The sequence below is a fragment of the Egretta garzetta genome, unplaced genomic scaffold (assembly GCF_000687185.1).
Source record: "Egretta garzetta isolate BGI_Z169 unplaced genomic scaffold, ASM68718v1 scaffold415, whole genome shotgun sequence".
Taxonomy (NCBI): domain Eukaryota; kingdom Metazoa; phylum Chordata; class Aves; order Pelecaniformes; family Ardeidae; genus Egretta; species Egretta garzetta.
The window spans coordinates 1959323-1982920 of NW_009259686.1; the positions used below are offsets into that span (position 1 = coordinate 1959323).

The 23598-nt window shown below is 41.2% G+C and overlaps 1 protein-coding gene across 1 annotated transcript in view; it reads left to right on the forward strand.

Annotated features, from left to right (window-relative positions):
* The window catches only part of LRRC1 (leucine rich repeat containing 1), a 73717-nt gene that overhangs the window by 44377 nt on the left and 5742 nt on the right, over positions 1-23598 (forward strand). The window contains exons 5-10 of the mRNA XM_009638789.2: positions 6216-6272; positions 7854-7917; positions 8698-8772; positions 10524-10668; positions 13209-13327; positions 14314-14397. Coding sequence (XP_009637084.1) covers positions 6216-6272; positions 7854-7917; positions 8698-8772; positions 10524-10668; positions 13209-13327; positions 14314-14397 — 544 coding nt within the window. The remainder of the gene's footprint in view (positions 1-6215; positions 6273-7853; positions 7918-8697; positions 8773-10523; positions 10669-13208; positions 13328-14313; positions 14398-23598) is intronic.

The following is a 23598-nucleotide window of genomic DNA, read 5'->3' on the forward strand; positions in this document are numbered from 1 at the left end:
GGGTTGGAAGGGACCTTCAAAAATCATCTAATCCAACCCTCCTGTGTGGGCAGAGACATCTTTCGTTAGATCCAGTTGCTCAGAGCCCCATCCAACCTGACCGTGCATACTTCCAGGGATGGGGCATCCACAACTTCTGTGGGCAATCTGTTGCAGAGTCTCACCACCCTCACGGTAAAACATTTCTTCCTTATATCTGAACTAAACCTACCGTCTTTCAGTTTAAAACCGTTGTCCCTTGTTCTGTCACTACAGGCCCTGCTAAAAAGTCTCTTTCCATGTTTCTTATAAGGCCCCTTTATATATTGAAAGGCTGCAATAAGGTCTCCCTGCAGCCTTCTCTTCTCCAGGCTGAACAATCCCAACCCTCTTGGCCTTTTTTCATAGGAGAGGTGCTCCAGCCCTCTGGTCATTTTTGTGGCCAACAGGCCCATGCCTTTTTTGTGCTGACGGCTCCAGAGCTGGACTTGGGACTCCAGGTGGGGTCCCACCAGAGCAGAGTAGAGGGGCAGAATCACCTCCCTTGACCTGCTGGCCATGCTGCTTTTGATGCAGCCCAGGATTTGACTGGCGTGGGGGTTGGAGTTTGGAGACTGGTCTTTGCAGGTTCTTTCTGCAGTCAATGATACAGTCAATGAAGAGAGGGTGAGAGAAAGAAAGAGGCTGCTTTTGGGAGTGACTTGGAACAGGAGCCTATCCCAAAGGTGTATGCTGTACCTTCAAATAATTATGGTCTGAGTAAGTGGCATTTTGAGAGCTGGCTACTGACCGATGAAGCCTGTTGTTTCCTTGGGGGAAGAAAAAGCTGCTAAACATCAGGTTCTTAATGAATTGTTGGTCTGCAGCAAGAAGCCTTGTGGGGTGGGAGTAGTTTAACAGGATCCTGTCAGGTGAGTGACCTAACTGGTGTGTCCTGGGGCAGGGTCATACCTGTTAGGGGTAGTTTTATTTGGGCAGTGGGGATGGGCTGCAATATACTTAAATATGGCTAGTTTTGTGCATTTTATCAGAGTACGGCAGTTACTGTCTCATCTCTTGGAAGACCCTGGATAGACAGAAAAACTGGCATGTTCCTTTTCTGCAGAAACAAGGAAGTTGCCTGGTTTAAACTCCCCTCCTTCCCAGTCCAGTGTCATGATGAATCTTTCAAAGTGTATCTGCTGTGTAGAGATGCAGGGTGAGGCGTTACCACAGTAACAGTAATCTTCAGATGCTGGCCCAGTGAACTGAAGTCCTTCGGAACTGATGGAAATAGCAAGAATGTGGACTTCGTATCTCATTTCTGTGTGCTGCATCTTTGGACTGTGTTCTGTAGCCATCACTACTGCTGCATAAAAAAATGTAATACCAGACCAAATTCAAAATCTGTACCACGTTATCACCTTAGCCCATCTTTATTGTGTAGGACCTTCCCTTGTTCTGTGTAAATATGGGGACCATGCCTGTTCTCCTGTCTTTCCCTTCTTTTTGCAGTCTTACAAATGTGAGGAAAAACTACATTTGGGATTTTGTTTTCCCCTACCCAGCTGAAACTTGCTGGTGCAGATGGGGCCATGCATTTCTGCAGGTGCTTTATATCTTCCTCTCTTCCAGCTTTGCTTCCTTGTTTCCCAAAGCCTGACTTCTTGTCTTGCATGTTCAGCTGTGTGGTACTCTTGAGGTAAGGTCAAAATCTGTGACTTCTATTACTCAAATAAGAGAAGGCTGTTGTCCAGCTTTTATTGACAAAGCACCTTTAGCTTTTATATTAGCCCTTTTATCATCTATCTTCATTTTTCTCCTAGCTTTTTCCACATTTCTCTTTCCACCTTTGTATTTTTAACTTCATTTTCACAAGAAAATAGTATATGTTTGACTGTGCTTCCCAGTGCTTTCCTCAGAAGCCTTTGCTGGTGTACCCTAAGGAATTGGGTGTTCCCAGTCCTGTTGCAGGGACTGGATAAAATGGGATATATAGCGTTGTCTGTTGTCACTCTTAAGGCTGCCTTTCTGTCCCCTTGAATAGGGGAATGATGCAGCTGTCCCTGGTAAAGGACTAGGATAACTCATTTCAGCTTTCTATTTTACAACATCACAAGACGGAGTCTATTTAATGTATGTGGTACACTGAAAATGTAATTTCATCTGAGGTAACTGGGGAACATCTCTCTCTGTCTCTTTTTTTTTTTTTCTTTTTTTTTTTTTTTTTTTTTTTTTTTTAAACTGCAGTTATGTTTTACCTATTGCAGTGAATTGCTGTTGTCCAGAGAGTCTTCTGCTTTTGAAATCATTGTTTCTTAGGGCATGTTGCTACTGATAATCTCTTTGTAATTAATCCAAAGAAAAACTGACTTGTTTTGGAAGAGGAGGAGCATGCTTTGTTCCGATCTTAGTGACTGGTTCTAGTCTTACCTTTATTTTGGAGGAGACCACTGCGGTTGACATGAAGGAGTATTTGCGGTGTTCCCTATCTGTAGTCTGTGTTGGATTGCAAGTTTATCTCTCAAATCCTGACAGGAATGCTCAGGAAAGACACTTCCAGCGTGTAGGGTCTACTTTGTTGCTATGAGTCTTGTTCTTAATTACTGATTTCACATTCTTCTTTTCGTTCTTCTAGCTCATATGATTAATACCAATACCTACCATTCCTTTAGGTAGAGCACTGAATAAGCATATCTGATTTGTACTGAAAATGGCATTTTAGCCATGTTGTACCTTTAAATTTTACTGGTTCCACCCTTACACCAGAAATCATTTGGAATGCTGAGATGGAAAACTTTGTAATTATTTCAGTTCCTGCATCCTCTGCCTGGTTTGGCTGTTGCCTTGTGCTCAGTAATTTCACACACATGCTCAATGTTCAAGGTGTGTGTGGTAGCTTTTATTGTGAGAATTATTACAGGATTACTGCTTTTTACAAGCTTCTATGAAATAACTTCTTATGATAGTAGTCTTTGGAAAAGTACTTAAGTTCCCCCCCCCCTTTAGAATGTAGGTGACATTTTGCTTGTACATCTTCTGTTGGGTTTTTTTGGGGGAGAGCAAGGACTGTTTGTGCTGGAGAGCAGCCTGCCGTGCCCTATGGTGCATTGGTTTTTCTAAATGCAGTTGGTGAACGGCCGCTGGTGGAACGGTGTCTCCTGTCCCAGTAGACTATAGATTGCTGTTGCTTTTGTGTTTTATGGATCAAAACAGGTAACCCTGCAATAGGTTTTCTCTCCTAGGTGTCCTTTTGGAGACTTCGGAAAGACTCTTGACTAACAGTGCACCCATAAAATTAAGAGTAGAGGGAAAAGAAGAAATTATTTCATTTAGTATATTGTGAAAAATCTCTATTTGTAGTTGAGAAGAGGAAGAATTACATTTTCTGGAGAGAATGTGTTATTTAATCAGAAAATATACTTGAAAAATAGCAACAAATGTAGGATATTTCTTGCAAATGACTAAAAATCCTGTTTCTTAACATACTTTAAACCAGAAAAATGTTAGTGAACATACAACATGTTAAGAACCTATTGGTAAATTTAAGGAAGAGCTATAGCTCTGTAATGTGTCGGAGATTTGTGCTACAATACATCAGCATGCCTCTTATGTGATGCTATTTTAGATGATAACTGCCACATTTTCCGATTTTAAATTGCAACACATAGGTTTGCTGGGAGCAGCTTCTGTAACTAGTCGAAATTTAAGAGTAATGAGTCAAAAATTTCCTCTTGTTTTCTGGCCTCCCTTTCAGATAGATCCACCTTAAACATAATACTTCAGTCTAATGGGGCAGCTTTGCTGGTATAAGCTTCATAGACTTAGTCTCTATTTTACGTTATTTGGTGGGAAACTTCATTTTGCCTATTGGGGTCTGCTTACGTTGGGTTTGGGCTCAAGACCTTGGAAGAAGTAGAAAAGGTAGATTAAAGGGGTGGAGGGCAGTGTCTTTGTTTTGTTCCAGGGTAGAGTTATAGTTGTGAGCATACTGTGGGTGAGAATAGCTGTAGAATAAAGCATTTGTCCTCCAGAAAGCTGCATCCTTAGAGATAAAAATGTAATTCCCTAGGTAGCTGATTCCCATAAAAAGAGAACCTAGCCTGGGAGTGTGATCGTCCCGAGTTGGCACACAGTTGGATGCAAAGACAGCTGTTGGTGGGTGCCCACAAGGGCACAGCTACCCAGTGAGTCCTCAGCGCTGCTGGCTTATGCAGTACAGATGCCTGCCTTGCACCTTCTTGGCAGTTGTATTGGCCCAGGTGTTTAAGGGGATTTATTCTGTGTTGAATTAGGGATCTGCGTTACTCTTTTCGCTGGGTTATTTTTAAGCAGGATCAATTCCCTGAGCTGATTCACTGCCCTGCCCCAGTTTAATGATACGGCGAGGCTGGTTTAAGATGGTGGTTTGCAAGTTCTTGCTGTTGAACATGGTTTTGCTGACACAGATTTTTGTTTAACCACAGCCAAAGTAGTGTCTGATGTAAGAAGAGAAATTAAGAGATTGCACCATTTTACTCATCGACACTTCAGTGTGATGGGGACGGAGATAAGTAGATGCGGGGTGATCTGTAAACGCAAGATTACGAGGCGGCTTGGCGATGTGTGCATTCTTTTTGTATGCTTTTGATAAAAGTGAATCACGGGCCTCGCCTAATATGAACTTCAAGAGAAAGTGTAAAATTCAAAGGAAGAATGGACTAGGTTTCTAGAAAACCTGTAAACAAAAATGTAATGGTAGTCTGTGGGTGGCAATGTGAGAGGAGACCTGTCTTCCTCTTGGAGAAAAATGGTTTTCCATAACCCCTTCCCTCTCCCCATTCAGTGGTTTGGTTTCCATGAGGATGTCGGTTACCATGTCCCATCTTGACTTGTGTTTTATAGTATTAAAATTTTATGTGAGAGTTTTCTCTTGTGTCGTTGGAATGATGGCTTCCTTATTACCTTGTCTCTGTCAAATGAATTTGAGCGGCAGTTGCTGAGTTATTTTCACTTATCTTTTAATTGAATTTGTAACAGGCTTCTACTAGAATATGTTCACCTAAATGGTATGTTTTAACTGCATTTCTTCTGGAGGAATACAGAACCCATTGGGTAAAATGTGCTTATTTTAAAAGCTGGAGAGGATCGCTGAGGTAGTAATCAAAGCTCCCATGAGGTGTTATTCACTGTTTTCTGAATGCAGTACGAAATAGGTACTTGAAATAAAGATGTATTTTACAGATACCATCCAAAGTCAATCCATGAAAAATCTTTCCTCTTTAATAACTCATTACATCAGTTACGTTGCTTTCCCTGCTTAAATGGCTGTATTGGAGTTGCAATATGAAGGTTTTTCTTTAGTTTTATTCATCTTATTAGCTGCTTTTTTACTGGGGCCAACTAGTGATCCTGTAATTCAGTATTTTGGTATTGTTTGAAGTGAAAAAAAAATTTCAATTTTGTGTGGTCTGAGCGCATGGGCTTGGGTTTTTTTCCTAAGGTGTACAAATGAAACCATTTTGGGTTTAGATTTAACACGTGTTTCAAATTTAATGGAATTCCTTTTCTAATCTAGGTTTTATTTAAGGCCTAGCACGCTGTCCCCCTTCCCTGCACACCAGGACAGAACATATTCTGTTGGAGGAAACTACTTATTTGCAGTCATCGTATCTGATTTTTGTTTTTCCCTGGGACACTGGAGGATTAGAGGAGATTATAGTGTTGGGATAATGTCTGACTCTTTGTGTTCCATTTAGTCATAAATAAACCCCTGAAAAATCTCAATGTTGCTATGGTGATGTTAGTAAAAGCCTGGGATATGGAGTAAGAGAGCTGCTTAGTAGCATAATGTCACTTACAGTAATGAGCACGGTGTTGTTCCAACAGTGATGGGTTTACCTGATGCTCTGTAACTTCGGTAGCCCACGCCAGATTCTGAAAGCGAGTAAGTAAATGCAATTCATATGAGTATGCCTTGTTCAGTAACTTGCAACTACTGACCTTTCAACAAATGGAAATCTGTGTTTTGTCTGTTTACTTTCTAGCTCTTACGTGTTGAAGTATCACAGAGAAACAAGCAAAAACTTCCAGTCTTTGTATGCTTCCTTTCACGCAATGTTCTGATTGAATTAAAACAACAACAAAAAAAAATCAGTTCACAGCAATTTTGTTTTAAACTGTATAAACACACACTTTTTTTTCTGAACATGTGGAATATAAAAAGTAAGATTTCATTATTTCATTAAGGTGTGGGGTTTTGTTTTTTTTTTTTTTAGTCTTTATAACCTGGCTTCACTGGAACTTAGAGAAAATTTGCTGACATATTTACCTGAGTAAGTGACATTTCATGTATTTGATTCTATTAACAGAAAACGTTCTTATTCTTAAAATCTCCTAACATATGAAACTGAATGACAGCTAGAAAAAATATTCAGTGCTGATTGACGTGTATGAGATACAGCTTTGTTTTAGCAACACCTAGGTACATCCGTTACTTCTAGTTGTACTTGGTTAGTAGCAGGAGCCTGCAGTCTGTGTTGATTGGTTTTGCTCTATAAAAATACTTTGTATAAAATACAGCAGCACCAACCATTTCTTCCTGCATGCATTGAACGAGCACGTCAGTGGTGGGAGTGGTGGTTTGGGTTGTTCTCATGCTGAAATTTCATAACTGTGAAAGTAGGGTAATAGGATCTCGGAGATTTCCACTCTAGACCTTCATAGCATTTAAATAAGCATTCGTGTTCAGAGCTAAGTAACCAGAAGCTTCCAAAACCTGGAGATCAAAGCCTTGGTGACAAACTAGGCCTACTGATGTCTGAAGTCTGACTCCACCCACCTTGATTTTGGGGGAATAAAAGATATCTAGAGGTCTCTGTGCTGTCTGTATTGTGGCAGAGGAATTGGTGGTCTTTTCTAAGATTAATCTGGTATCTTACATTTTGGGGATCCTTTTTAGCTGCTTGGAAGAAGCCTCTTCTTTCTCTAGTGAAGGAGTTTCCTTCCTTTACTTCCTGGCTCCTTCTTGCAAGACTTTTGGTGACTCCTGTTCTGCTTGTTTAGATAATCTAATAGATATTGTAATACATGTAACCTATTTTAATCAGAATCTCTTCCCCAGTTGCTTTGGGGGTCCTTTTTTCCTGTCAATCTACCCAATACCTTGGTTGCGGCTGCTACAGCTATGGGCCACGAGGCACTTTAAATGTCAGTGGTCAGAAGATACGAATTGCTAGGTTTTGCCACGTGGTGTCAGAATGAAGCATCACAAATGTTGACAATTTTATTGCTTCTGGAAAATTCTGTCAGTAATGTAGCTGACAAGTCTCGCTGGCTTTTGAGCTACTGCGGCTTTGGGGAAGGTAAGCCAGAGCTCTGCAACAGGCTGCTTTTGAAGTAGAAGGATGGACCTTGGACCTCTGTGTCTGTTCATGCTCAGAGAACTTTTACATCCTTTTTGCATTCTGAAATCCAACCTGAAACACTTCAGAAATGGATAGATCATGTTGAGAAGATAAATGATGGATTTACTGAGTCTTGAGTCATGCTGTTAGATGGGATCACAATGGGGAGCTTTTATCCAGTTGCATAACTGTAAATTCCCCCTAAAAATAAATCTAATCAACTATACTAAACTATGTGGCATTGTGCACCCCAAGGGACTGATGGTTAAAATAAAGAGTAATGATTTGATTGCCTATACTAAGTTAGAAGTTTCAAGGGTATACAGTTATGCTGACAAACCAAACTATTTTTTCAGTAAGATATTACTGCAAATAGTCTATGCCCAGTAAAATAACTGTCTACAATACGTTGTAATTTGAAATATGAGTTTCAGTAAAATGAGCTCATTCAAATACATGGGGTTTCTGTTGGTTTAGTCTGATGTGGTTTTGTTTTGACTTATCTCACAGATCACTTGCCCAGCTGCAGCGACTAGAAGAACTTGATTTAGGAAACAATGAACTGTATCACTTGGTAAGAGAACATGCCACTGAAAGTGCATGTTGGTCTTGTTTTACGCATCGTTTAGATTAAATAGGTTGTAGGATGTCCAAAATTGAAGACAGACAAATATATGGATGGAGAGTCTTTTTATATGTACAGATGAATTTTGGCAGTGAGTTGGTGCTTCCCATATCTGCTTGGTCTTGTTCAGTACAATATTTACCCTGAAATCTGCAGCTGATCTCTTAAAAATGAGAGCACTGCACAAATGACTTCTATGGAGAGGAAAAAAAGAAAAAAAAAAAAAAAAAAAAAGGAGTGGAGGGGCACAAACTCTTGTCTGCACTTGCAGTTAGAATGAACACATGGGCTTCTGTAGAGAGCTGGACGGGCTGAGCACAGATGAAAGCTCAGCTATTTCCAGGGTGGGAGCAGGAATCTTTGGGAAAGGGCTGAGGCAAACTGTTGAGGGTTGCAGTGTCTGACATTGTGGCAGATAGATCTACCGAAAGATATCTGTCATCTCTCTTAAGCTGACTCAATTAAGTGTTGGATTTGCAAGATTAGGAGTCTGCATGTAATTTGTTAGTGCATGTCAGGTAAAGTATGGTAGCTTGTTAAGCTATAACAATTAATTTGTATGATGGAATTCCCAAATGCTTACAGTCACCCTTGCTGCATTTAACCGTGGCACCTCTAAATAGTGCTTGGAGTAAGGGTTGGTTTACTCAGTCTGTGATTACGGGGTGGCTGTTTGGTTTTTGCTTGAAGCTCCTAGGCTACTTAATATTATTACTTTTTATGTTCTAGCCAGAAACAATTGGTGCACTTTTCAATCTTAAAGACCTCTGGTTGGATGGAAACCAATTATCTGAAATACCTCAGGTAAAGATGCTCTACTGATAATGTTTTGAAGATGCTTTTAAAAGAAAACCTTTTCATTCATACCTAAAGGGAGGTGATTTAAAATCAAATAGTTTTCTCAGCTCACTTTGCTTGGGTTTGGTTTTGGTTGTGTAAGGGTTTTCTCTTAATGAGCTCCTTTGCAAGGGATTGTACATGGTATCATATGCTGTCAGACATTTTCTTTTAAACATTTTGACAAAGGAATTGTTTCCTAATAGGCACATTGTTCAATTTATAGGATGACACATCCTCTGTTTACAGTCCTGGCCCAATGATCAGGGAGCCACTAGTTGACTGAGCTAACCCTCACCTTTTGTGTCTGTCTAAATTGCATTTTTGACAGTTTTGAGGATGAATTGTTAGTTTTTTGCAGTCATCTTCTTCTGTTCAAATACAGTGTTTGGGAGAAGTACAGTAATAGAACTGTTGCCATAAATAGAAATTCAGATTTATGCAGGCAAATCCCCCATCTGACATTAGTCATGGGGTGAGGGATCTTAGCATTTAAAGCTTACAGCACTCTAAATTCCCTGTGATAACATGTGGGACAGTTTCTTTTCCCTCTTTTCCCTTTACAGCCAAGTCAAAACCTTTTTTCTCCTGTTCCTCGTGCGTTTTGCTGTTGTTTGCTGTATTGATCTCATTATCAACAGTGTAACTTGGTTACAGTTTAGTGGGCTTTGCTGACTTTGTTGTTGTTGGCTTGGCCTAATAATTTTTTAATGATGTAGTTAAACACTGGTGATCATTCATAAAAGGTCGTGTGACTTCAGCATCTGTTTTTATTGAAGCTGGCCATTATTGTGTATTCTGCCTAATGTCCAAAAGGTGAACTAGTAGGATAAAGGGGGTGTGTGTGTGTGTTTAGTGGAAGATCCTCTTGAGAGGCAAATGTTACCAAAATAAAAGGACCGATCTTTGTGAGTTAGGATCAAGGCTGTCACTGTATGAAAATTTCATATATGTAAAAGTAAAGGACACTTCTGCCCCAGCCATTCTGTTCTCTGAATGATGGTTTGGATGACTAAAATGAGAACTATTCTAGAGCATGTATAGGGGTGTCTGTGTGCATGAGGAATGGGAGGGTGCTCTGATGGCTAAAAGGGACAAAGATATTTCTCTGTCAGACTTTTAAGCTAATTGGTGGATTACCATTGTAAAAAATTAGGTAATCATTAATAATTATAGATGATGGCAGTATAACTTGGCAGTTCAAATATGCTTGCTAGAGCAACACTCCCAATTCCTATTTCTGCATTTGTTGCAGTTGGGAGATGTGAAGATATGAAATCCCTAGATGTCACGGCATGTTGCTGTATCAGCCAGGAGAGACTAATCCTGATTTGCCTAGGGTTAATTGGGAGGGGCAGACTTTAATTATGTGGAGGTTGATAATCTGTAGTTCTGAAAAAACACTTTGCAGTCTTTACTTGAGGAAAACTCCAGTTTTGGCCGGTGCTTGCCTGGGTGTGCTCAGCATTGTCTGACTACTGAAGCCAGTCTTAATAGTTAGAATAAGAAACTGGGACTGAATCACTTGGTTGGTTTATCATATGTAAAATGTAATTATTTACTTTTTTCTGCATTTAGAGGTCATACAAAGAATGGCCAATTCAGAGGTCATGCAGAGAATTGTTTTTCTTTGTGGAATTTCATTGCGATGGTACATTTTTCAAATTGCTTTGTTACGTGCTTGGGCATGACTTAAATTTTTTTGTCTTGTATCGCAGGAAGTAGGAAACCTGAAAAACCTGCTTTGTCTGGATGTTTCTGAAAATAAATTGGAATGCCTTCCTGAAGAAATTAGTGGTCTGACTTCGTTAACAGATTTGCTCGTTTCTCAGAATTTACTTCAGGTCTTACCTGATGGCATTGGTAAGTGCAAGGCGAATGCTAACATACAGAACCATTTAATCCACTGTAAATTGGAAGTCATTTGTTTTCAAGTCTTTTGAAGTCTTTTTGTGCAAGAGATGAGCTTGTCTCAGCTTTTTTTTTTTTTGCTTAGTAAGAAACGCATAGCTCTATTATTTTAACTTTAATTGTCTGCGTAATGACTACCTTGTAATCCTTTTTTATTCCTTACTTGATACCTACCCAAACAAAATAAAAGTTAATATATCCTTTCTGTTCCTACTGTGTCCACGACACCATCATAACTCTTTAACATTGTAAAACTTTAGCTTGTAACGTGCTGTAGGTCACTTGCTAAGACTGATGGACAGTGCCACTACAAAAAATACATCCTTTTTAGGGGGGATGTGTAATTATCTTCAGTTGGACAATGCGATTAATCCTCTATTGAATGCAGTGGAAGGCTGTTCCAGCTTCAGCCCATTATTCTTCACGCTTGAGGATCCAAAATACAACCTGTCTGTGTCTGACCCCTTAAAACAGTTTTAATAACTGGGGAATATTTTCTGAAGCAATGCCTTTTTTCAAGGTAAATGTTTTTACCCCTGCAGTAGTTGTGACAAGTAGTCAGCAAGGCATTGTTTCTCTGCTACTCACCAGCTTTTTTCTGGAAAGTTTTCACGTTGCAGTACTTATTCCTTTTGTGTAATATTGGAACTTATTATGCAAAATGGGGAAAATCTGGTATTGTTGTTGAAGTGAACCTTGCTGGTCTCTGTGGGAGCTACTGGGAGGAGCTCAGCTGATGACTGAATCATTGGTTGAATTGGTGAATCTGTAGAGCCCTCAAGGCAGGGCTCTTCCCAACACCAGCAGGACTGGTCAGCTGTGGCCGTGTCTCACCAAGTCTCTAAAGCCCCTAACGGAGGTGGCTCCAGCACCCCAGGGCAGCCTGTGTCAGTGCTGCACCACCTCCCAGTGCAGAAGCTGCTTCTGATGTCCAGCTGGGACCTCCCATGCTTCGATTTGTGGCTGTGGGCTGTCCCGCCTGCCACTGCAGAGAAGAGTTTGGCTCTGTCATCTTAGTAACTGTCCTTCAAGTAGTTGTGGGCTGTTCCTAGATGCCTCCATGGCTGCCTTCTTGCTGGAGTCAACAAAGGCAGCTCCCTCAGCCTCAGCTCACGTGTGCCCTGATCATCTCAATAGCCTTGTACTGGGCCTCCATCAGCCATCTCACTTGAACTGGGGAGTCATGGGGAAAGACAGGACAGGACATGAAACTGAGCATAATTGTGTGGTCTCACTGGTGCCAAGTAGGTGGGATATAGTAACTTCCATTGATCTTCTGGCCATAATTCTCCTAATGTAGTCCAGCCAGTGTTTATTTCTGGTGAGAGTACACTGATAGTTCATGTTCAGCCTGGTGCCCACCATAAACCCCAGGTCCTTTCCAGCAGGGCTCTTGTACAGCCCATCACATGCCAGCCTGTACCAGTGCATGGGGTTACTCTGACTGGGTGCAGACTCTGCACTTCTCCTTGCTGAACCTCGGGTTTCTGTTTAGGTTGCTATCTTACTGTGTATCAGCCGTCTCTTCATGATTTAGCATCATCAGTGAATTTGATGTGCCAGCCTCTTACAGCTATTTTGGACAGTGTGGGGACAGGCAGGGAGGTGTCAGCAGCTAGTGATGTCTCCCGAATTCTCTGTCTTGGGCTCTGCTTGCTTCAGCTCTGCTTTGCACCGAAGATCATTCTGCTACAAAGGAGCAGAATCATAGAATACTTTAAGTTGGAAGGGACTTTCAGAGGTTAGCTAGTCCAACCCCCATGCCATGAGCAGGGACATCTTCAACTAGATCAGGTTGCTGAGAGCCCCTGACCTTGAATGTTTCCAGGCATGGGGCATCTACCACCTCTCTGGGCAGTCTGTTCCAGTGTTTTACCACCCTCACTGTAAAAAATTTCTTCCACATACACGGAAGAACAAGGCGAGCTTTCTGCTCAGAAATAGTATTTTGTCCTTGCTGGGGAGAAGACCTTCAAAGAAGTTTCATTTCTATTCTGAATAATGAACTTGGGTTTCATGTCATAGGTTCTGTAGGACAAAGAGACCTTGATCCTGTTTGAGTTTGGGCTGTCACTTCAGTGCAAGCCTTTTTTACTATGGCTGAGTAGGCATAGGTGATCTTCTGAACACTCCTTTATGAATAAACATTGTATAATTGAGGAAAAAATATATTATTTTCTCCTGTTTATAGGTCTTTGGGTAGACATGTTCTTGACATTTACATGGGGTACCTTTCAGGTTGCAACTTTAATACAATTTAATGTGCTTCAGTATTGAATATGAATATTTATATTGAATATGAATTCAGTGATGTTATAAACCTGCAAAAATAGTGCAAGCGCCAAGTGAAGCACTGCTTGAATTCTTTTTTTACCTGAAAAAAATCTCATTTGTGTTAGAGACTTTCTAAAAGTTTTGCAGCAGAATGATTTTCTGAAATTAAAGCAGGTATCGGAGGATACTGAGCTAAACAAATGTGTTCTTTTGTCCAGGAAAATTGAGGAGGCTCTCTATTTTGAAGGTTGATCAGAACAAACTTATTCAGCTAACAGATTCAATTGGAGACTGCGAAAGCCTTACTGAACTAGTTCTAACAGAAAACCAACTGCAGGTAAGCATGGTCATGACTGCTCACATGCCTGGTGGTAATAAGACCTGCTGTTAAGTGCTGAATCACTTAGATTGTAAGGTTACTCACTGTTACTACTGTTAAGTAGCAAGTTTCCTTTAAATGCATTTTATTTCTAACCTGTTAAATGAATGCTGAAGATCAAGTTGTGTGTAGTAACAATCCTCCCTTCCAAAGGCTTAAGCAATTACATATTCACTCTTGAATCTTTCATGATCAGTAAGGGAATTGGAGCACCTGGAGCACAGGTATCGTTTACTTTGTTGTGGTTTTAATGTGGAGTTTGTGCCACATTGTGTTGTTGCCAATTTTTGCTGTGCATTATTTGGATCAGACTTGCTGAAACTGAATAGAAGCCCTGAGCGCTGCAGAGCTGCTGTTGTACTGCTCTCGCTCTGCTGATCTACTCCAGCCAGGTATTAAATATGATGTGTGGTCAATTAAAATAAAATTTCAGACTTCTTTCCATTAGGCGCTTCCTTCCATTATTTTGAAACTGCCGTCACAGGACACTGGCACTTGGAGAATAGAAGTGTATAAAAATCTAGGTTTGAGCGTTTTCTTAAGTTAGGTTGGTGTTTGAGTTAGGAGCTTAAGCCTGTTGGAAAGATGCTTCTCAGGAGGTCAGTTCATAGCACCTAAGTGAGAAGCTTGCATCTCTATTGCCTATTTAAAGAGCCTAAAGTTAGATAATATGGACATTCCACATACGTGCTTCTGTACACAGCTGTTGTGCATCTGTCATCTTAGTGCAGAGGTAACTCATGAGTGAAACAAACATCCCTGGACATTTCTTCTGCAGATAAAACCTTGGATCTCTTTTGGGAGGCCTAGTAGTAATGAGGGTTAACTACACTCCAGTTTTAAAAATGGATCAGTCTATTAATTCATTTTTAAAGTGAGATAAGCTTTGTTCTGACTCTGTGAATTTACAAATTCTGTCTGCATATTATTTTTTGTTGGCACAGTCATTGCCGAAGAGCATCGGAAAACTAAAGAAGCTGAACAATTTGAATGCCGATAGAAACAAATTAACATCTTTGCCCAAAGAGGTAAGTTCTGTGCAATTAACTTTCACAGATGTGATTATACAAACAGAAAACTCTTGATTTCAAATGCCTACAAGAAGTAGCAGGCAGCTTTGATCCACTGTGTATTCTTCCCAAATTGGTCACAACCAGAAACTTGTCCATTAGATCTGAACAGCATAAATCTGAACAGCAGCTGTGGTGATTTGGTGGCTTGGAAGTGCAAAACATCTTTGCAGTTGAACAAGAAGACTTGGATCTAGTTAGCTTGTAACTAGTAGCTCCCAGTGTGGGTGTCAGGTCCAGCACTATTTGAAGACTGGGAGTACTGGTAGAGTGAATGCATTTAAACATCAATATGCCTCTTCTGCATGTAATATAAAAACACTGCCGGAGTCTTCCTTGCCTCAGTCTTGTGAGCAATAGCAAGGGAAGGTTTCTTATTCTGAAAAATGATTCAGAGACTGTTTTGACAATATGAGGACCTGACATGACCAAGATCACTGATGCCTCAAATCTTACAGCTATGATCACTAGGACTTCTTGTCTATTGCAGCAGTCTATGGAATGAAATGAGGCTAGAATTTCTGTTGTGAGACTGAATATAATGAAGACCTTACAAGTTAGTTCAGTAGTAAATGCTGGAAAGAGATTCGGGGAAGCAGCGTCCTGTGGTTGGAGCACAGGGCTGCAAGTTGGTTCTGTTTGCATTGCTATTTCTCTGTAATTTTTGTCAAATAGTTCTCCCCCTTAATTTTCCTGTCCGTTTCTAAGATGTGGCTCTGAGGTTGTAGCTTTTGTTCACCACTTTCAGTCACTTCAGGATGAGCAGGAGGGGTTCGTACTGAGGTGGCAGCCGATGGATGGGTATTGAGAGGAGTATCAGCTCTGGCTAGTGAGCACACACTTCTGCTCAGGCCCGCTTACTTATGGAGGTTGGACAGCTCGAGGAGGAGGTGTGAGGAGGAAGCAAAGTGGCTGGGAACCGTGAGATGGGGGAGAGCTGGTGGTCTGAAGAGGAGGGATTGAGCAGGGGGAGGGGATACTGCTGTGGCACTGGCAGCAACAATTCCAATGTCGCAGGTCTGAGCTGCCACAGGTCGGTCACCTAATTGGGGCTCCACCATAGCCCTTATGGCAGATTGGCTTCTAAGTGTATGTTTGAAGGTGAGGGAGGGAAGATGTGAGTATGGCAGCTCCTCCACAGGACAATGTCTCCTCTGCAGAGGTGCTGCTGGTTCTGAACAGAAAATTGCAGAGGGCGTACCCAGACAGGCAGCATAAACGCTAGCAAGAGGCAGGACCTTGGGAAAACCATGTTTCTGGATTAGGATGTGATGGCAATTTTGATCTTGTGCTCCTTCAGCAGAAAACTTTCCATGTCTTTAACAAAGAGCTTAATTTAATATATTACACGGGTGTCCTAAACTATCTATACTTAAGACTCATACAATTTTGTGTCTAGTCCACCTTTAAGAAGAATTGCTCTGAGTTTGTTATAATGTGTAAGGTTTTACTGATGCACTTTATTTCCAGATTGGCCATTAAGAGCTTATGTAGTGTATAAGCACTTTTCTTAGTTGACGAAGTTCATGGTAATGGAGGTGGTGCATGAGGGTGAGCAGTGTGTCTTGGAAGGAGCAGGGACAGGAGCAGGTGAGAGGAGAAGGCTCAGCTTCCGAAGCAGATAAAGCAGGGTGAAAATGGAGTGTGTCTGTTTGGGGGGAATAACAGAGTCAAGGGCTCGGTGCAGAACAACAAAGGGATTAATGCTGAAGAAGAAACTGGAGACTTGGAACCAGAAATGGGTTTGAGGTGGAAAGTGTAGCCCAGTTGGTGAAGGAATTGAGGACATCCAAGGGTGAAGAACAAGAACGTGTGTGGAGAACATTAGTGCACATGAGGGGACACACACACACACACACACACACACACACACACTCGCACAGGGGGTGGAATAAAGTCAGGGATGAGTCTGTGTTTGGAGAAGGTGGGTGATGAGGAAATGGAAGGTGGTATCTGGCATAGGTGAGCTGGAGAGCTGTAGATAGTCCAGGGAATAAAGATGGGAAAGGGTGGTTCCCAGGGAGCTTGGCGAGAAACAGAGGAAACAAAGCTCCTGGGCATCAACTTCTTTGAAACAGATTTTTTTACCGCCCGCCCCCACACACACGGTAAAGGTCTCCACACCTATGTATCTATCTCATTAGAGCAAGCACTTTGAAATTATGTTTAACGTAAGATTTCCAGAACACTTCCTTAAAGTATGTTTTGCTCTGTGGATTTCTAAAACTCTTTTATTTTTGAAGGAAGTCAGTCCTTCTCCAGTTGGAGGGCCGTGTCCACCCTCTAGATGAAACGAATGATGGTGACAAATAGAAAGCACAAACAACTCATACAACGGTTTCCTTCAGAAATACTGTTAATATGCATATATTGCAGAACCTACTGTCTAGCTAATGAGAGTTTTCAGGTTCAATTCTTCAAGTTTCAGTTTCGATTCCTTGTACTTAGGCTGTGCAATAAATCACTTTCCCCTCAAAGTCTTTAGATTGCCTTCTAACAACACTGAAATGCCAGTTTCGAAAACAGAAATCTACTGTTCTCTGCTCATGTTTTGCCTGTTCCTGGAGCTGTGTTTTCTTTGTGTAATATTTTTCTTAACTGGTAGCTTTTTGCTTTAAACCAAACATGAACATTTCTGCAGTACAAGTTTTCTGGTTAAAATTCAGAGGAATTCAGTAAAGAGTCACATTTCATAGCTGTAAAAGAAAAACATTTTGCATAAGCAGTGCACAGGTGTAATGAGTGCGGCTTGCTGTTACGCAAAGCATCCGCAGGAGCAGCTTCAGGGGTGCTGATAATGGCAAAGATCCCAATTCCGAGTTTCTCTTTGGATGGCGGGGAGGATCAATTTGGTGTCTTGGTGTTCTTTTTCCATTTTCCTTCTCATCATGACTGACTTGGGGAAAAAAAGTAATACAAAATGTATTGGTAGAGCACTTAAGGAAAACTGAAAAATGTGTTGCCCTCTTTCTGTCTGTTGGAAGGTTCTGCTTGCCAGTTGGAAAGCATACCATCTTTTCCATTTATTTTCATGTTAAACTGACTAATTATGTTCAAAGCCAGGCATGAGCTTCTGATAGCAGTCATTTTCAACACCCCTGCCTGCTGCGTGTTGCTTAAGGTGTCCCCTGAGATAGTATGGCAAAGACTGGGGTCTTGGACCTCAACACATTGATCAGTATTAGTACTTGTATGCTGGTTCCCCCTTCACAGAAGCAGGGTAAGATGCAGAAGTAGAGTATGCACTGCAGGTATGCTTGCTCGGTATCTTTCCCTCTTTTCCTTCCCACTTTCTCTTGTTCTTTCTCTGCCTTACCGAGTGCTCCCAACAGCTGTGCACTTGTGGCCTTCATCCTTGTAAGAAATGGATGTGGGACAGGCCTTTACTGGTTTCTGTCGGAGAGGGACAAAGACACAGCCTGATAACGTGCGTACAGAGAAGATGGGACTCTACTAGGGAGAAGAATGCATGTACCAAATACCTACTTGCTGGTGTCTCTGTCCTTCCCTCCAGAATCATTGTTGTAGTGAAGAGAGCTTTTATAGACCTATGATTTTTTTATGATGGCAGAAATTATGTACCTGCTCTAATATAACCTGGTGAGATGACTTCTAGCCTTTTTGTGGTGGTGTGGGGCTTTTTTTGGTGGTTTTGGGGTTTGTTTGAGGTTGTTGGTTTTGTGTTTTGGTGGTGGTGGGGTGTTTTTTTTTTTGCTTTTTTTTTTTTTTGGTTAGCAGTTTACTAGGATTGGATTTTGGGTCAACCTGTCAAACAATTACATTGCCAGATTGTTTCGATGCACACTTGTGAAACCAGTCTCTACCTTTTGGTGTAAGATTTCTTGACTTGGGATTATTGAGGAGCTTGTATGCAAATAATCCTTCAAAGTTTCCTGGTTCAAAGGTTCTTCTGTATCTGGTGCTGATGTATAAAGTAAAACATGGACCAGCTGAATGTCTGACCAAGACTTGAGTCACTGACAGATTTCATCTTCTGTATCTCATCTCTCTCTCACTGAATTGAGTGGTGAAACAAACTTCGGCGAGAACTGAGAATGTCTAAACCTGTTCACAGTTACAAATGTTTTTCCCCTTAAACTTGAAAGACCTGCCTGGTGACTCTTTGGTATTGAAATCTCACCCTGGCACCGGAACGCTGGTGAAACTAGTGTGTTGATTTTGGCACTTGCATAAATAACCTCCTTGGAATGTTTTCCAGTCGATGTGCTTTTGTTAATGAGTCTCTACAACCTGTACAGATCTGGTAATGTGTCCTTCCTGGCTCTGAGGTACATTGTGGCTAAGAATTAATACTACAGTAGGTAAAACTGCAGGGTTTTTTTTGGCAATAACTATGCTTTTTACATTTTTCTTTTTTTTTTTTTTTTTTTTTTTTTTTAAACAAGTTGGGTCTGCTTTGCTGTTTCTGCTTTTAACTTCCGATGTCCTGTCCCTACCCTCATTTGTGTAAAAGTATGTGTTTGTGTGTCTCAGGGGGGAAAAAAAGCACTAAGGAAAAATGCAGGAAAACTTGTCTTGAGTCAGAGGGCAGAGAGGCAATACTGCTGTGCTCCTCCCATACTACTCACCGGTGGTGCAGGGGGTGTTTAAGTGAGTTTGCAGAAGATTTTTTTTCTTAGCTTATTTAAAGTTGTTAGTAATTGAATAATAGATAATAATAGTGAATTGGGCAATTTCTTTTACCTCTAAATGTATTCTATGCTTGCAATTAAAGAACTAATCTATTTTATCTGGGGACAAGGAAAATTCTGACTTTATTTACTTTGAATCCAAACAAAATTTTGGTTATGACACCCTGGAAAAGATTTTGCAACAAAATAGGAACTATGTTTAAATTCCCAATATATTTATCCAAGTTGCGTAAGCCTAGTGAGAGTTCTTGATGCTGATAGCTGTATTGAGAGTTGAGTAAAAGCAATGTCTCTGGACTTTACCTAGCCACATGATAAAGAATAATTGTGGTATTTCTCATAACGTCATATTTTTTTTTGCATTGCTGTGGTGGGTTGACCCTGCCTGAATGCCAGGTCCCACCAAAGCTTCTCTGTCACTGCCTTTCTCAGCTGGACAGGGGAGAGAAAACACAACGAAAGGCTCCTTGGGTCAAGATGAGGGCAGGGAGAGATCATTTGCCAGTTACCGTCACGGGCAAAACAAATTCGACTTGGGGAAATTAGTTTAATTTTATTACCAGTCAAAATCAGAGTAGGATAATGAGAAATAAATCTTAAAATACCTTTTCCCCACCCATCCCTTCTTCCTAGACTCAACTTCACTCCCAGTTTCTCTACCTACTCCCCCCGAGTGGTGCAGGGGGATGGGGAATGGGGGTTGGGGTCAGTTCATCACAGGTTGTCTTTGCCAGTCCTTCCTCCTCAGGGGAGGACTCCTCACACTCTGCCTCTCCTCCAGCCCGGGGTCCCTCCCATGACAGACAGTCCTCCATGAACTTCTCCAACATGAGTCCTTCCCACAGGCTGCAGGTCTTCATGACCTGCTCCAGCATGGGGTCCTTCCACAGGGTGCAGTCCCACCAGCAGCAGGTCTGTCTTGGAGCTGGCTGGCATTGACTCTATCGGACACCAGGAAGGCTTCTGGCGGCTTCTCACAGAAGCCACCCCTGTAGCCCCCCCGCTACCAAAACCTGGCCATGCAAACCAAATACAATTGCTTATACCTGCGTGAAAGGTGCTAACTGGTAAAGGACAGCAGAATTGATTTGTAGCTTTTGAGCAGTTAACAGATGCTGAGATCAAAAATTGTTATACAGCTAACATAACTTGAAGGTCTTCTAAGTTTCCCACCTTTAACTTGTGTTTTCGCTTTAAAGCACCAACAATGTGAGGATGTGCCATGGTAATCAGTAAAATTTGGTCTGTGGTGATGAATGACTGTAACTAACAGCTGGACTCAAGAGAGGAAGCAAATGGGAGTTTCTGGGAGGGATCTAAATGGGAGGAGAGGGATGAGTCTGTACACTCTTCTTGGGTTTACCTCCAGGAAGCTGCAAAGGTGTCAACAGCAAGAAAAATCAAATAGCAACCACCACCAGGTTTTTGTAACAGAGAAGCACAGTAAAAGTCGGGTGATCGAAAATACACAGCTGATGCAGGTGTCAAAACAACAATCTGTCTGCAGTGGTAGAGTCATCAGAAACATCAGCAGAGTAGTGATGTGGTAAGACTTAGAGTTCTGGAGGAGTGTTTGAGATGGACTGGCAGTGTGGATGTGGATGTCAAAAAAGTAGGAGACTGAAGTGGTGAATGCTGGTTATGATCGGAATCATAGAATGTTTTGGGTTGGAAGGGACCCCTAGAGGTCATCTAGTCCAACCCCCAATGTAGAGGGCAGTTTTAGCAGCCAAGCTGGCATCCTCTTTATGTGTGCCCAGGCCTTACTGCTTTTACAGAACAGGGAAGCTGTTGGAAAGATGAGCCTCAGACTGAGAAAGAAGAAAAGATTAAAAAAATCCTTCATAAGGGTAGAGTCTAGTGTGGAACCGAGAGTGGTCCTAGTGATACTTGTCCTCTGAAGCAAGTCCACTGAATGCAAATAATCAGTTTTGTTCAGACTTTACAGTACTGTAAAATCAGTGATCTCAAAATTAGCGCTTCATAGTAATGATCATTTTCTGCCTGACTAATACATGGATTTTGGTTTTGTGGTTTTGTTTTTGTTTTTTATCTGAGCTGACTGTTCTTTGGAGATGGTGGGATGAGACAAGTGAATAACCTTTAAATTAAAGTTGCTAGAATGAAATAATTCTCAGGAGTATGACAGACATGCACAACTCATTTGAGACCTTTTCCTGATGCCTAGCTCACTACAGAAAAACGTGAGGACTTCTTTAAGCCTCCAGTCTTTGGAACAGTTACTCATGTGCCTAGAACTAAGCACATGCTTGTCCCCATTAATTGAAGTCTGTGCTCCAAATGAACTGTGTGCTTAACTGTTAAATGGGCTTGTGGTCTCAACTGTGTACTTGGTGCCCATGCGGTGGTTTGGCAAAGTCTGTTGTAAGCATGCGATCAAGCCCTTGGAAAGCATGGCTCTTTGTCAGTTAATGACTCTCAGCCAAACCAGCGACATTCCGATACCGTATTACTTCATGGTGGCCACAATGATGTTTTCTTTTTGGCATGCCATTTAGTGTGTGCACTTTGCCTCAGTGGTACCACTTCGTGTTTAGGTTTTTAAACGTTGGACCTGATGTCTTTCTGTACTGCTGGATGGGTGTGATCTTTTTTTGAACTTACAAAGATTTTAGTGTTGGTTTTTTTTAACCGTCAGTTTGTCTTTTTTTCTCTGTGATATCTCACCTGATGCTGCTTGTTAGATGCTGCCTGCATTTCCTAAAAACAGTTACCTTTGAACAATTGCCTATTGACTGATAGAGCAAAGTTAAAATATCTTAGGAGTTCTAACCCTCTTTTGGCAGTAGAAGAATGTATGTTCTGTCTCCATTTGTTGGCATGTTCTTGTCCAGTATGGATAAAGAAAAATAAATTGAACATCTCTTGTATTTTCTTAATTGTTAGCCGCTTGGAAAATTATGGGTCAGGTAAATTGATAACCCTGTAAGTATTATTCAGTCCACGGTTCCACTGTTACCTTTCATTAAACTGCTTCAAATGCATGATGACTCAGGCCGGCTGGTTCCGCTGCTGCATTTTCCCATTGTCAAAAGTACAGAAGTTTGGGTCTCATCAGGGCTGCATGGCTTTACTTGGTTTGGCTAAACTGTTTGGATCTCCATGCTCCAAGACTGAATAACGCAAACTTCATTCATGGAAAAGTGAGCACTTTGTGTACAGTTAGGGCATCACTTGCCAGCTCATCAGCATTCACTAATTGTATCTCTTGCTTTTCACAGCTCCTCATGTTAGATACACCTCTTAGACACTTAGTGTGTGTATATATATGGTTTTTTTCTATATGGCACTGTATTCTGTGAATGTGTCAAGGCACATATTTAAGAACCTATACATGCTTTAACACGAATAGCAGAATTACTGCACTAAGAAACGTTTGCTCGTGATTTGAGCGCTGGTTTCTAAGGGTTCTGATTCACGAGCTAAAATGGCTAACAAGGTTGCTGCTTCGAGTGCACATGCAGGGCCAGGAAAGCTGATATTCTTGTGAAATAGCTGCATCTTGGAGTGCAGTGATTTGAGGGAAACCATCCCAGACTTTGCTTTGTCCAGAGAGGCTTGTGCTGTAACTTTGCGCTGTAAATAGCTTGTGAGTCAGAAGCCTTGAGCAGCTGATCTCTGCTTACTTCCATTAAAATGTATTTGTGATACAAAGGAAGGTGAGTGGGGTATAAATGCTCCATTTCTTTGTTTTACTTTCTAAGTCACAGTTGCACCCTTTTAAAAATGGCTTTTTCCTTGGTAAATAGCGTAGGTTAAGTTGACACAATTTTTACTTTGACTAGTGGAAAAGCTTTTGCGGTATTTGTCTGTGACCTCAAACATGGGTTTGGACTGAATCATGGATTTTGCAAAGACGGAACTGACAGTTAACTGGAACACATCAGTAATTTCAGCTCAGATCTGGGGACTCCTGACCAAGGTGTAGTGACATGTTGGCTATGTTGTGACAGAAGAACCTTCTTACACGTGTGTGACTATGGAAGTCCTCTAATTTTTGAACTAAGTTCTTTCAGTAGGTTTGCTGTCTATAGTTAGGTTCTAAGTCCACTTAACTTGGAGTAATACTTGCTTGTAATACTTGGAGTAAGAGAAGAAACATTTTTTCCCCCCCTTCTCATGGTGAGTTTTGAAACTGGCAAACAAACAGCAGTGCTTTTTGAAGCTCAGTATGATAAGCAAATAAAGGTAAGTTTCCTTTGTGAATAGGAACAAAGAGTTACTTGACACAGCTTTCAGGTTGCTAAAACTAATATTCTTGGTGTTTATAGGAGTAGTAAGTGCCATCTGGAACAAAAAGGTGGAATGTTGTGGTGTTTGGGTTTTTTTTTTAATCAAATGCAGAGGGTTTATTTTTCTGAGAACATGTACGTTTGATGCAATATATAGATATTTTAAGGGTAAAACTGAAAAATCATATCTTTTGCACCAAAAAATTAGCTTGGGAATGAAGACAGTTATGTTTCGATAAAATGGTAGAGGCAGA